Genomic DNA, 15,346 nt, shown 5'->3' with positions numbered 1-15,346 from the left:
TTTCACAAGAAGATGGTAATGACCCATAGGTTCTTTTTTTTTTTTTTTTAAAGATTTTATTTATTTATTTGACAGACCGAGATCCCAAGTAGGCAGTGAGGCAGGCAGTGAGAGAGGGGGAAGCAGGCTCCCCGCTGAGCAGAGAGCCCGATGCGGGACTCGATCCCAGGACCCTGAGATCATGACCTGAGCCGAAGGCAGAGGCTTAACCCACTGAGCCACCCAAGCACCCCTAACCCACAGGTTCTCAAAGGTCACCCTTTAATAACCTCATTTTTAAAGAGAATTCTAAGGATGATAATGTCTTAATCCAGTATTCCCTAAAATTTTCTAACTAGGAAAATGGACAGACATCTTCTGTTTTTATCAAATTCCAACTCTACCATTGACCCGCTGAGTGACCATGGGCAAGTTGCTTAACTTCTCTCTGTGCCTCTTTCACTATTGTAAATAGAGAGGATACTGGTACCTACCACATAGGACTGATGTGAAGGGGAATGAGTTAATATAGGATAAACAGTTAGGACAGTGCCTAGCACATAGAATAGGCATTAGTATTTCTTGATCGTTCAATATTTTAGTTATAACGCTCATGTGCACCAGGCACCACCCATCCCTTCCAGAAAAAAATACCTTCCTCAGGAGGTAATACATCTAAACTCTTGATGCTCCTTGCTCTACTGGTTTTCCCTTTTTTGTATCTTCAAATTCTCTCTCTCCACTAGGTCAGTTCACACACATCATCTACAAACTCTCAAATATTTCTAGCTTAAAGAAAAACAAAAACAAAAACAAAGAGTGCCTGGGTGGCTCACTTGGTTCGGCGACTGCCTTTGGCTCAGGTCATGATCCTAGAGTCCCAGGATCAAGTCCCACATCGGGTTCCCTGCTCAGCGGGGAGTCTGCTTCTCGCTCTGACCCTCCCCCTCTCTCTCTCGTGCTCTCTTTCTCATTCTCTCTCTCAAATAAATAAATAAAAGGAAAAAAAAAAAGAAAAGAAGGAAAAGCTTCCTTTGAATTTGTTTCGCATCTAGGTCAGGGCCTCCATCTTCCTCCTCATAGGTCTTCTCACCATGTTTACAACTCCTTTAATCTCCATCGCTCTCTTGATATAACTATCTCTCCCTTCATTGCATGTCAATGATTTGTGTCAAGAGTAGTGTCCTCATCACCCATTTAATCCTTGTATTATTGTAATATGGATCCGCTTCCCCATTTCATTAGAATAGCTTTTACTACTGGCCAAACCCATGGACACTTCCCAGGGCACACCTCACTCACGGTGATGCTGGCGCTCCATGCTGACATGGTTTCCTGCTACCACTGGCTGCTTCTCCTGCCTCCTTCAGCTTCTCATCCCACCCCTTCCACACTGTAACTGCCTGGCGGGCACGCTCTTCTCATACAGGAAGATCTCCATCTCTCACCCACCTGTCCTCTTGCTGTAGACACGTGCACAAGAGGATGGAAGAAGGACACCACGTGAACCCGTGGGAGAAAGGCACGTGCGGTGAGAGAAGAATAAAGATGGGCGGGGGAGGATTCCAGATGCACCCTAAGCCAGCACACAGCTGATTGCTGAGCTCCAGGGACTGTCAGCACCGATTCCTAGGGGAAAAGGGAGGGAAATTGGCCTGGAGCAGGAAGGCCCTAGCAGTCTGGGAAGGGCTGGGGCTGCTAAAGAGTTTAAACTTTATTTTTTTGCAGGGGTGTAGAGTTGGGAGCAATTACGTGTCTGCCACACCCTATAAGGAAACGATCCCCAATCCTAAAATCCTTTCCCCCTGCAAAATAGTTCTCGCATCTCTTCCTTGGCTCTTATTACCTCAGCTTTTTTCAATTTCTTCAGGTTATGACCAAGCTTTCTGCAGTAGTTCATTCATGCTTTTCTTTAAAACTATGATGACTTCTCCAGGGGAGTCCAAGGCCGTGGGTGGGCCATTGCTGTGGGTGGGGAAGCTCCCCTGATTCGGAGTGCAGAGCCCCCACACAGCCTCCCCCGCCCACATGTCCTGCCCGCGTCCACCACTCTTCTACTGGGACACCTTCCACAGTATGGCTCTCGAGCCTCTAGACTGTAAGTCTCACGACGGGAAGGTTCACAGCCTTAGATTCCTATATGGCCCAGGGCCATTCATGGTGCTGAGCCCAAAACAGGTGCACAGTGAATACTTACTGTCCAAATGAAGCAGAGATTTACATCAGTTTGTGCTGGGCATGCACGTGAACTTGGAAGGCAGCATGCGAAAATAGCAACAATAAAAACCTGAAGACCTGGGGCTCCTTACGAGAGAAGAAGCAAAACCGTGCAAAGCAGGATCAAGATAAACACATTACTGATTCTAACCCCAGCCCCGAGCTTTTCCTATTGTAGAGCCCAAATAAGCAATGATTTATTTTACTATATTGTTCCTTTTCTTAAATTACCAGTATTTCTATGAGAGAGCTAGTAAACCAGAACCAACCTACTGAACTAGAACGGAACCAGAAAGCAACATAGTACAGTGAAAAAGGACTCTGAAATGTGGCAAATTTGGCAACAGAGCCTGGTTCTATCACAAATTAGCTGTGTGGCCTGGGGGAAATTACATATCTTCTCTGGACCTAAGTTTCCACAACTATTGGATGGGAAACTACCCATCCCCCTGCATTATGAAAACTAATGTTTAGAACAGACACCAAGAACCTCGCTCAGAGTAGGCACAAAATAACATTAGCTATCTTGTTTTCTCAATAATCATGTGCCTTCGTTGTGTCAGACACAGCTGTAGGCGCTCAGGATGTATCAGAAAAGTCAGATGCATGTTCTCATAGGGCTCACATTACTCATCCCTAGCCTCTGTGAGAACAGAGTGGAAGCCCCAGTTTTTTTCCCAGTGAAAAATACACATAATGTCCACACACAAATTGTACATACAGTTGTAAAGGGATTAATAATCTAAGATCTTAAGAGGAAATCAAGAACCCTGCTCTTCTCTCAGTGTCTCCCCAATGTGTTTAGTAAGAATGACTTGGGGCACATATTGGATTCGGGGCCCCACGTCTGTTTTACCAAAACAACAACAACACCCAAGGGAGGGGATCAGAAATGTGGGTATCATGAAGTGTCCCAGGAAAATTTCATCATGAAAGAAAGACCTAAAAAGAGGTCAAGGTCCAGCACACCTGCTTTTCATAGGCTTACCCAGCCATTATTAGGACTGTTAAACTCAACCATTAGGAACTCCTTGATAAATATTTGTGAATGTAAAAACCATTGCAAGCTACCGAAGTAAATGCTATATCCACACAAACTTCCTCAATAACTCCAACACAAACAGTCAATCCCAGTTTATCCACACCAAAGTATTAAGGATCCTGACATCAAAAAGCTAACTGTTCTCAAAAAAGAGCAAGAGAAAGCAAGAGCTCGGGTACCACGAGGCTCTGACACACACCTACTAACTCACCGAGGCCAAGAGCTGGGACACCCTACCTCCACTTCTTGGTGACCGGTTGCTCTCTCCTACACCTATAAGTAACTGGTCATCAAAGGGGCAATACAAACTTGAGATAAAAATCAAGTGCAAAGTACATCTACTGAAGTCAGGTTAACAACATTTTCACCCCCATGTAATGCACACGCATATAGGAATTCTGCAGCAATCCCAGATTCAACTACTCTATGCCACAGTTAGACGGACCAGCAGAAAAATCCTAGTGGAAATCCTGGTGTGTGAACATCCAAAGGATACCTCCAAGACTATGATTCGTGCTTGGAAACAATTCTGTGGTCAGGACTTATACCCTCTTTGAGACCAGGTAAAATGTAGTCTTTGCAAGTGAAACAAGTGTTGCTCCCACTACGTAAAGGGACAGCCTACGAAAGCCCCAATTCTACATCAGAATGGCACACAGCTGCAAAACCAGCCCCTGGCCCCTGCACTTCTCAAAATGTCAACCACACTAGAAACAGTCAGCTAACCTAAGGTTTGACAAAATGGAGTTCATGACTCCCCTTGGCCAATAAGGCCAACTTCCTGCAGGGACAGGTCAGTTTGTGTCCTACTCCAGGTACACTCCTCTTCAGCGGACTCAAACATGGTCTTCCCTTTCCTCTCCTCACTTTCTTGCCTATCTTTCTCCAAGATAAGCCTTTCCTCATCTGGGTTTCTTTCCTTATTTGACAACAAGGACTCAATATCCAGGGTTTGAGAAAAGGCTCTTTTATAGTAAGTAACCTAAGAATTTGTTAACAGCTTTCTTTTAGATGCAAAGCCAGTGGCATTTCTAGGCTATATCCATGCTTGAGATCTGAACTAAGGTCAAAACCAAGAGTGTATATCTGCCAAAGCCATATTATACTCTTGTAAAATGCAGCACCAAGAGCCCACCTCTGGAAAGCTACTTCTTCCTAATCCTATCCAAATGCCTAAACTCTACCCCTTGATGTAATTCCCTTATTTTTATGAGATCCTCATTATCAATGACTTGTCAATACAGAGAAAATCCAAATTGAGGAAAATTTGGCTCAGTATTACGTGTTAGGCATAGTAACTCTAAAATACAGTTCGGCAGTTCCTTATAAAGTTAAAACACATTTACTATAGGGCTCAAAAACCTCACTCCTACGTCTTTATACAAGAGAAACATGTTCACGCAAGAACTATTTACAGTGGTTTTTCAAATTTAATGTAAGCTGGAAACAACCCAAATGTACTTCGACTGGTGAATGGATAACCAGTGGTACGTACATTCAGTGGACCACTACTAAGTAATGAAAAGGACCAAGTGGATGCATCCAACAATAAGGGTGTACCTCAAGTACACTGCATGAAGTAAAAGAAGCCAGACTCGAATGTCAACATAGTATATCATTTACAGGACATTCTGAAAAAGGCAGAGTGCAAGTACTGAACTTGGCAGTGGTTGTCAGGGGCGGTGGGTGAAAGGTAACTAGAAAGAGGCACAAGGAAACATTTTGGGGTGTAGGAATTAAATGTGATTGTAATGGTGTTAAGACTGAATACATTACATTTGTCAAAATGCAAAGAGCTACAAAAGGTGCATTCTATAGTATGTAAATGATACCTAAGTAACTCAAATTTTAAATTTTAAAAACTTGAAATTTAAATTTCTTAACCTATTAATATAGAACAAAAGAGAACATTTGAAATAGGGACTCTAGTTTCAAAACCCTGAAATAGTTCAAGTATTTTATCTCAGGAGAAACAGAGTTTTTAAAAATCTATTTAACCAAATTTAAATTATGATTGTAAGTGTGTGTTAATTCTTAGACAAAAAGAATCTTTTTTTTGGTTATGTAACTTCTATAAGATTTCTATCAGCAGGACAAAACATTTTTAAATTAAATTAAATTTAATTTAATTTAGTATTTTACATTTGACCCTTTAGAGCCTATATATATAGACTCCCCTCGTTTCCCCCCAAAATATATAAGGGCATCAATATTCACCAAAAACTTCTTAATCCTTAGATGATCCTAACACTGTTCTTTGGTGCCTATCAATCACCATCTTAGGTTATGATCTTCTTTAATGGTTATCTGGCCTAACCCAGCCATATCTTCTCTGGAAAACAAATGGAATCATACAGCTCTGACCCACTGTCAATTTCATGGAGTGCCTGAAATTTTCTTTTGCAAGATCTGAAATTCTGCTTTGCAATCAATTTACTTATTGTATGGCTCGGGGATTATCAGAGCATTAGAGAGCCCCGCCAATAAAACAGCAACTGTTAAGTGGCAAGTTTTTTCGGGGGGGGGGGGAACCATTTAAGTGATGAACCTTTAGTGAATATACTCCTGGTGTAACGTTTACTTCCCTCTTCTCTCTCATTACTGCAGGGAATCGGATAATCAAATAATATATTTAAAGTGAAAATGCCTCATATTTTACTAATGACATTTTGTTGGTTTTACCAACTCGGAGAACCTACCTTCCATCACGGAGCATCTACTACAACACCAGATACTACACTACGAGGCCATGAAAACCGCTTAAATGCTTTCTTAAGTTAAGGCGGGGAGGAGACAACATTGCCCTCGTGTTGTTTAACAATTCCTAAGTGTTTACTGAGCAACTACCAGTTGGCCCTCCAATGTAATGCTCTCTATGTACCTAGGAGGTCATTACTATTAATATTCCCATTTGCTAAATAAGTGAAAAGGTCTCAGAGCTGCTCAGTGAATTACCCAGGTGCTCGGCAGAGCTGGGGTTCACACCCAGTCTCGCTGCAGAGCTTGTCCATTTAAAGACAGCCCCAGCCTTCATGGGGAGACACAAGCACGCCTGAGCCCGTTCTGGCCCCAGCTCTCCACGTGAACCATAGCGGAGGCTTCCCACCCCATGATCACAAACATCCGTCAAGTCGCTGCAGACCTGGGAGTTTCCCGGGCAGAAAACCACCAAACACGGCACCAAGGGCAGGCGAGAAGCAAAGAGCTGAACTTGGCAGCTGGCTCCTCCCAGCCTCAGCACCCTTGGAAAAAGTCTGAAGGCAGGCAGGCGGCCGCCCCTGTCACCCAACAGCTGCCACCCCTTCGTACTCTTCATTCGGGGAGGCAAGCTGTGCCAGCAGCTTCTTGCACCCACACTTTAGAAAAACCAGACTAAATATAGCCAAGTTTGCTCTCATGAGCCAGCTCAGAGCTGGTAGTGCTGCTACATTCCACTTCGGAAAATTGGGGAGAAATCAGCTTGATTTACAAGAGAGCAGCTTCCCTTCTTGCTCCTGTGCCTCTGGAAGGACCATATGCAAGAACCAACTGGGCTGTGGGGAGTGCTGAGGTCTGGCCAAGCAGATAATAGAGCCCACAGGAGAAGGAATGTACCAGAAATGACTTAGTAGCATCCTCATTCACTTTCCTGCCCATAAAGGGCCACACAACCATAATACTAGGACTTTGGGGGGAAAAAATCCATTAGGTAGAACGTACTCTACATGCACCACTGTTTTATGCCCTTTCTGCCATTCCCCGCCCGTCAATATCCCGGTCCAAAGCTCACGCGAACGCTCCTCCCTTGGTTAGGCTATCCCATCCAGCTCAGAACTAAATGCTCTATTTGTTCTCAGCCCTCCCACGTAATGTTGCTTGTGCTTCTACTTAGCACTTACATCATTCCACCTAATCTGCTTCTTGGTCGCCTTCAGCAAAGGGATGACAGGGAGGTACAGAAAGGCCTGAGCTCCCTTCCTCATTAGACTACCCTCCCCCAATGTAGTAGAGTTCCCTGCACCCAGACTGTGTTCTGTTGCCTATGAACAGAAATACAAAACCTATACGAATGCCAGCAAAAGAGTTTGCAATTGCCCACCCTTCTCCTAGTTATATGCACAACACGGGACCTTTCCTGGAGTTCAAGCACCGGCTTCCGACCCTGGGCTGCCCCTCCAGTGCAGGTCACCACAGCATGTACCGTGACTCAGCATAACAGAACACAGTTACGGCAGCAAAGGGCTATGCAGCCTCCCCTTGGGAGCACCAGCCCTTGTTTCTTCTGGCTTAAGAGTACATACAGCAAGACAGAGGAAAGGACTGGGCCAGGCAATGCGAGAGCAGGACTAAACTGAGGCCCTGCCTGGACGGGGTGAGAGGTCCCCAGGAGGTGAGGGGAGTGGCAGGAACCATGGCCCCAGCAAGCATGCAGGCAGGGCTCGAGGCCCTGCTTCTCGCACTGCCCAGGAATTTTCGATGATAGGCTTCGGGTAACCATGCTCAGGTCTTAAAACAAAGTGATTCATAGAAGCTGTTGGTATAGGAAAGTCAAATCTTATGTCCTAGAGGATAAAATTAAGTTGGGTGGGGTAAATAAAGAAATAAGAAAAAAGACCCCGTTGGTGATAAGTGAAGAGAAAGAAAATGGGGCGGCAGCTAGTTCAACGGTAACATCATGATGCACAGGTAAGGTCCTATCAGGGAAATGGGTCTACACGCCCACTGCTTCTATGGCTCCTATTCCGTAGGTGAACACAGGTGGGAGTTCACTCAGGGGTCCAAGGGGCTACTGGGAGAATCAGAAGCATCCATCATCTACCCATTAATTATCTTCTCCTCATTCATCCAACAAGCTTCATGAAGGGTCCACCACGGGCCCGGCCTAAGGCACAGTGCCTACCTGCACACAGCACCAGACCACCAAGCTGAAGAGAGGATCACACACAATGTTCTCAAGAAGGAGTCGTAGTTAGAAAAATGCCAGCGGGCTAGCTCGGAGCCCTCCTTGCTCCAGGCTTCACAGGAGGGACAACCATGTGGATACTTCCAGTCTCTCTCCACTCCCTCATGGGTAATTAGGTTCAGAAGAGGAGACAACTACTGATATGCAGGTCTAGGGAAAGGAACAAAGCACACGCGGCTCCGGCCTCTCTCCTTCCCTTTGTGTCTCACCTGCCTGCTGTAGGAGCCCTTGTTCTCCCCGCTCCCCAGGCTGTTACAGGGGCAGCAAGACCTAGGAGGGGCAAGGGCTCTGCTTGGGAACAATATTAGCAAGTCTGCTTTCTCATCCAACCCAAATCCACACAACAAACAAAAACAAAAACCCATGGAGTCTTGAAATAAAGAAGACACTTTTGGAGCACCTGGGTGGCTCAGTTGGTTAAGTGGCTGCCTTTGGCTCAGGTCATGATCCCAGGGTTCCGGGATCGAGCCCCACATCAGGCTCCCCGCTCAGCAGGGAGTCTGCTTCTCCCTCTCCCTCTGCTTGCCTCTCTTCCCACATGTGCTCTCTCCCTGACAAATAAATAAAATCTTAAAAAAAAAAAAAAAAAGAGGTCACTTTCATATCCCATCATCAGTCTCTGTGACTCAGTTCTGAATTCAAGCGGGGGTGGAGAGCCTTTACTGACAACCTCTTCTCTTTCCTATGTGTGTTTGAGTAGTTCATTTGCCCTCTCCCCCAGCTGCTCTTACGTATCCTTACAATATCTTGGTGATGGGCAGGGTTTTGTTTTGATTTTTCGCTTTTACAGGAGAAAAAGCTCTAAAACCTGAGCCTTAAGTGACATCGAGGCCATTTGATAGCCCATGTGTTCATTTAGGATGGAAAGTTCAGATTCCTTAACGCAGATCTGTCATCTACAGCACACTGCCCTCCATTTGAAATCCTTGGGGAGAGGGAGTGCTCAAACTTGGAAATCATTTTTATCCCACATGAGAGAGACCAGTCTATTAGATCTGGAGTAGAAACACGACGCACCAATGTTTATCCCCACCCCGCTCTGCTGATGCAGCTCTGAAGATGAAGCAAGAAGAGAAGGAATGCGAACAAGGAGTAGGAATACGGCTCTCTTGCTTCAGGGCATCTATACTCCATTCAGGAAACAATGACTGCCAAGCACCAGTCCCGGAAGACAGAGATGAATACAACACGGTCCCTGATGAGTCCACTTTTTTCCTCTCCTTGTGTAACAATGCAATCCATTTCTGTTAAACATCACCTATGGACACAATCATCTACACAAGCTGTCCATGGAGAATGGATTACTCTGTGGTTTCTGCGTGCTACCTCCTCTCTAGCGGCCCTAATTATCCCAGCTATTTGGGGTAATTTACTAAAATACAATTTTTTTTTTTTTAAAGACAATGGATATAAACATAATCCCAACCTGAATGGGGACCAGGGCTCTAGGGCTGGAAAGCATGATTCTAAGCTGCCCAGCTGCCCGTAAAGGGGAGGCACAGGTCGCCACCACGCTAGGGAATAGAAACAAGATACTGTAATTAATTTCAGAGAAGAAACTATAACCCAGGGTAGCCATAAAACAAAGGGCACCTCTTTGTCATCTTAAACTCAAGCCTGCAAGTTTAACAAAATGAATGAGCTCTCTATTTGTTCTTAACACTTTTACTACTTTTAACACTTTACACTTAACACAAGGTCAAGCTTACTTAAACAGGTTACACATGATAAAAAAAAAAACTTTCTATTTTGCTAATTAGGCTTGTACGAACAAGTGAAAATTCAGAATACAAAACATGCCAAATAGTAAAGGTTTTTGTTTCCTTTCTTTTTGTTTTTTGTTTGTTTTGTTAAGAAGGGTGGGAGTACAAAAACATTTACTGAGGATCTATGTTTGTAGCATTCCCCCAGAAGCCCTCTCCTTTATTAAATCTTCCCAACCTCCCTGGGTAGTTATCAGTACTGTGTCCTTTTTTCCCAGATGCAGAAACTAAAGTTCAGATGTTAAGTAACACGTACCCAATTTCCTATTCCAGTTCCTCCGGCCAAATTCCTTCTCTGAATCAGTGTTTCTTAATGAACTTAGGGACACAAGCTTGTTAATTTGGTTTGGGTTGTGAACTTTGTATGGGATGGCCATGCACTGAGGGACATACAGCATCCCTGGCCCGTGGACAAAAAAAAAAAAAATACCAATAGCAGCCCCAAAATATCCCAATCCCACACGTGGGGGACCATTACTCCGCAGAGGAGAAGCCCTGCTCTAAAAGATTCTTCGAGCATCAGGACAAAAAAATTGAAGAGGGGGCACTTCCTTTAAAAATCTTCCCTACCTTCAAATCTCTCCGAAGTCCCTTATTTTACGGCATATGGGCTCCTAAGAAAGCCCCGTGCACACCTACGGAGTCAGTTACAAAAGTGGCCATGAAATATTTCCCATATGTTCCGTAAGCATTTACTGAGAACATACTATGGGTCAGGTACTCTGCTAGGGGCTGGGAATATAAAGTCAAAAAGTACAAGGTCCCAACCCCAAGGGCTTACACCTCTTATAGTCTAGTGAGAGATTAAGTATGGAAATGTTAAAATAGGTGTAAGCACCGGTACTAAGGACATTTAGTGCAGAAGGTACCTCCCACAGACTAGGGCAGAGAGCTGGGAAGGCAGAGGGAACAAAGGGTTGAGACAGGGTTGGGAAGTTTTCCTGAGTCTTTTGAAAGATCAGGTGAGTAGCCAAGAAGTGCCCAATCTAGGCTGAGCAAACTGCCTTTGCAAAAACAGAGCTAGGGAATCCTCTCTGCTGCCAAAGTTTAAACGACTTCCTTCAGTCCTCGAGTTGAGACCCCATCGTGATCCAAACTCAGTTTCTCCTGTTTATCAGAGATAAGCACTTGAACCAAAAAGTCTCTAGGGGAAAAAAAGCCTCTGCAGTCTACGTGTACTTCATTCCAAAGCTCTTGTTTTCTCACAAGGTCTGCCTTTGCTGGTATAATAACCCATCAGACGAGAAATATGACTAATTTTATACTTCTTACAGTGAACAGGAAATGGTTTTCAAATACACCACGGACTGGCAACCACTGGGAGTGTCCCTCACTTGGGAACACAGAAAAGTGCAGAGAAGGGAGGATAATCAAGGTCATCTTAAGGGTGAGGCAGAAGGGGTACCGCAGGTCAACCTAACTTTGGCCTGAAGCTCAGGATGAACTTTATCTTTATCTTTTTTCCATTCATCTGAAGTCTTGTTTCACTTACCATCAACTGTAACGATGCAGAAAGCCAGATTCTCACCTTAATATTACATTCACACAATAGAGAAAACTTAGAAACATCTTTGGCTGTTTTTTTTTTTTTTTCAAAGCCATGTCTGTTACAGACATATAAAAACCAAAGATGTAAATATAACTAAAAGTAGCCATCTAGGGCGCTCTGAACCTCAGCCCAAAGGCAACAGTTTTTTTGAGTTATGGTACTGAACAGAACTACTGGGTTGTTACTACTTCAGGTGGTTAAGTAATTATAATGAGAGCAGGAGTCGGAGTAGTTCAGTTGCTCTCTCTTTGGGCAGGGAGGGGAGAGAGGAAAGCAAGCCTTGTGGTTCCCTCTTGCCTCTAGCCTACAAGGAACAGGCTCATTTCCCCTTGGCAAGGAGCCAGATGCACTGGCAGGCATGCCCTCTTTTTCCTGCCCCAGTTCCCCTCTTACCTGAGCCACACTCAGGAGCCATAACTCTGGGGGGAACTGCAGGTTCTCCTTCAGTCCCAGGATTATTGCATTTTATCATTCAGGCACAGTTTGACCTCTAATTTGGCACCGCAAACACATCTGGTCCGCATATTTCCCCCCCATAAACTACCCTCCACAAAAAAAAAAAAAAAAAAAAAAGTCTCTGTTCCAAGGGAACAAGAATCTGAAAGGAAAACTTGGGATCCCTCACAAACCTCCTGCCCCTTTCACCCAGGAGGTTTAGAGGAGACAGTATTATAGAGCCAAAACTGCAAAGCCAGAGGCTAAAATTATATTAGAAAGGAGGAAGGTGGTCTTGGAAGAAAAGGATTCACCCACATGGAAGAGACTGGTTGTTCTTTTTAATTCCTGGAGGATTCCGTTTCTTTTCTGTAAACTTTGCTAACGCCGGGAGCCGGGATGGTCGTATAAACAGAGGCAGGTGTAGGGTCACCTCCACCCTCTGAGTGCATCTGCTGCCGCTGCTGCTGCCGCTGCCGGGTGCGCACGACAGGGGTCCTGGACCCAATCGAAGACCATGCTTCCCGATGACGTACCTGACTGGGGTCCTCTCCCACGTGTGGGGGGCAAAACGAGTATCCCCAGCCCCGTGGCCACCCAGCCGCCTCCAGTGAAAGGGGACAGCGAAAGGGGCACCTCGGGGCTGAGACCTCATGCCGGTCTCTCCGGCTTTCCCCCCATTTCCAGTACACCGTGTCGCATTAGGGGTACTCTTCGCCTCCAACCCCAAAGTCCTGCGCACCTACATGTCTTTCCAAAGCAACTGAAGAAAGCGCCTACTGGCCTTCCGTGGCTCAGGTGAGTGCCAAGAGGTGTAGGAAGAAAGGGCCCGCTCGCCACCACCCTCTTTCCTCTCCTCCCCACGTTCCCCAGGATTCATCAGGGATGTGTGTATCGGGGTGCGCGGGTTAAGAGGGAGCTTAAAATGCCCAAGCGTCCCTTACCTTCCACAGCCATTCTCTCAGAGCTTCCCTAACGCATGCATAATTTTCTCGGCCGAGATACTCCTCCTGCCCCGCGCTCCCCCCTCCTCGCGCTCTCGCCTAAATATTCTGCGCTCATCTGCTCTAGGACCAACCTGCCGCGGTCACGCAAAGCGAGGCTGCCGGCTCCGGCTCCGCGCAGAGCAGACTGGGAAGTGTAGTTCCCTCCTTCCATCCGACCCGGGAGAGCACCCCGAATCCTCCTCGGGGGACGGCCCCTTCTCCACACTCTGACCGCAGATCTGGCTGCAGCCGGCTCAGGTAGAATAATCCCTCTTCAGGGGGCCTCGTGGACGAAGCCGGAGACCCCGGGACGTGACCGGGACTACATTTCCCAAGCTGCCCTGCGCTGGGCTTCGTTCGGCGCTGAATAGAGACCCGAGATTGAGCTCTTCGCTGGCAATTGCAAGCGGGTAAGCACCAGGTAGGGGTTGTGCGGCGGGCTGGAGACGGCGGGGTCTGTGGTGGGATCTTGGGGGCTTGTTCGCCGGCTGTTTGGCTAACCATTTAGTGAGGAGAGCAGAGCCACCAGCTGGCTATGGTTCCCCCCTCTGGGCCAGAGAGCCGCTGCACAAGGTGCGATTGAAAGTTGTTCCCTCAGCGCCCTGGGATACTCGGAGTTCCGGAGAATCCAGCCAGGTGATAGAGCTGTCCTCTGACCCCCCAAATGGTGCAGGTGGATAAACACTTAAAATGGGTGGGCGATGGCTTAAAAATCCCGAGCGGGCATCGTCCTCAAGGGGTTGTTAGGAACCAAACCTAGGAACCGGATCCCACCTGAGGATGTCTGATGATGGAAAGCTGTCTTGCTTCCCGACTAGGAGGCTTTCAGCTAGCTTGTTTGGCCTGGAAGCCCACTGGCGGTCTGTGATAGGGCCTAATAATTAACAGCGCCTAAGAATGCGTGTTCTTTCAACTTCAGACCCTGTGTCCTAACTCCGGGCATTGGGGGTGCTATAGGCAGACAGGAGAAAGAATCACGTGGAAGGCAATAGAATTCCAGAGCTGGTAAACACTGATAAAAATGAAGTTCCCAAACTTTTTCTTTTTCTTTTTTTTTTTTTTTCTTGCACGCGGAAATGCAGATAGCGTTATGGCTGGTAGAGCTAAGGGGATGGTCTTGGGCGAAAAATCTGACTCAGGGCTGTAGTAAGTCTTTTAAAGGCCTCGAGCTTGGAAATTGGAATGGCGCCACTTCCAGTACGCACCCAGCTCTTCTACCTCTCTCTCTCTCTGTCTGTCTCTCTCTCTATATATATATATATATATTTTTTTTCCCCGACCCCAAAATATATATATTTCTAAGAACTACCCTGGAAAATAAGGAAGTACAAAGATTTGATTCTTCCCATAAAGATAACCACTTAGATTTTGTCTCGGTCATAAATTTTAAAAAAATAATTTTGTTTTTCAGTGTGTACGTGCACCACTGTTTTTTCTGGTCACTAAGTATGTGCCTAATCCTACTATGATTGGGTAATATGGCTGTGTCTGGGTGCTTTTAAAAATACCTGTGTGTAACTATTAAATGCCATCGGTGATATTTTAACTGTGTGTCCACAGAGCTGTGTGCAAATCAAACCCAAAGCTTCCATCCTTGGAACAGTAGCCTGAGACCTGTTCAGTGAGACACAATGGCTCTTTGCCATGGATAAAATAATTTTTCCAATCTAATTCATAACCATCTGGAAGGGACTGAAATCCAGGTGCTTTCTATCCCCTCTCATAGAAGTCTTTCCTTAGATAAAACATTTGTAAAAGAAAGCCAAGGGACCAGCAGTGCTATGATTCTTGACCTTCTCAGTCCACTAACCTTTTACAAACACATATTCTTAACCTCATCTTAATCTCACAGAATCTGTATTTCTGAATGTTTGGATAGGGACACTTAAATTTTAAAAACCCACAGGTGTTTTTCATGTGCAATGAAAATGGAAAGCGTTGGTCTGTCTTCAAGCTTTTAAGGATCTGGGTGATACTAAAATGGAAAAGTCACTGAAATCCATTTTTAATTTAAAAACTTTATTTCAGTTCACATCTTTCAGATCCTTCCCAGTTGATGTGCATTCTAGTTTGAATTTCATTTTTAGTATAAATGTAAATGAGATGTGAAGGAGATATTAGTTTAGCCATAAGAAATAGCCAATATTGAATTTTTTTTTTAAATGTAGAAATAGAGCAGTATCACATGGCTTAACCTTATAAAGGATAAGCAGAAGTTAAGTTGGGGCTTTCAATTCTGGCTGATCACCTGGGGATAGGATGAAACAGTTCTCACTAGAATCGCCAAAAGGAAAAGACAGAAAATACCAACTCTTGGCAAGACTGTGGAGCAGCGAGGACTCGTGAATCCTGCTGGTGGTGTGCAAATCGATACAACCACTTTGGAAAGCCATTTGGCATATTAAGCTAAATAATGCTTATCCTGTTATGCAG

General features: G+C 45.3%; 1 protein-coding gene across 4 annotated transcripts in view; it reads right to left on the bottom strand.

Moving 5' to 3' along the window:
* SAMD12 (sterile alpha motif domain containing 12) overlaps window positions 1–13,016 on the bottom strand; it is a 381,557-nt gene extending 368,541 nt beyond the window's left edge. For 3 of the 4 annotated variants that reach the window (XM_080802799.1, XM_080802801.1, XM_080802800.1), the window contains exon 1: window positions 12,872–12,996. In XM_080802799.1, coding sequence (XP_080658925.1) covers window positions 12,872–12,884 — 13 coding nt within the window. In that variant the 5' untranslated portion in view covers window positions 12,885–12,996. Of the gene's footprint in view, window positions 1–12,871 lie in introns of all 4 variants that reach the window. The other variant, XM_080802798.1, reaches the window with a different exon arrangement.
* Window positions 13,017–15,346: the final 2,330 nt, after the last annotated feature.

This window comes from Martes martes (assembly GCF_963455335.1).
Source record: "Martes martes genome assembly, chromosome: 4".
Taxonomy (NCBI): Eukaryota; Metazoa; Chordata; class Mammalia; order Carnivora; family Mustelidae; genus Martes; species Martes martes.
This window is presented reverse-complemented; position numbering and strand designations above follow the sequence as displayed.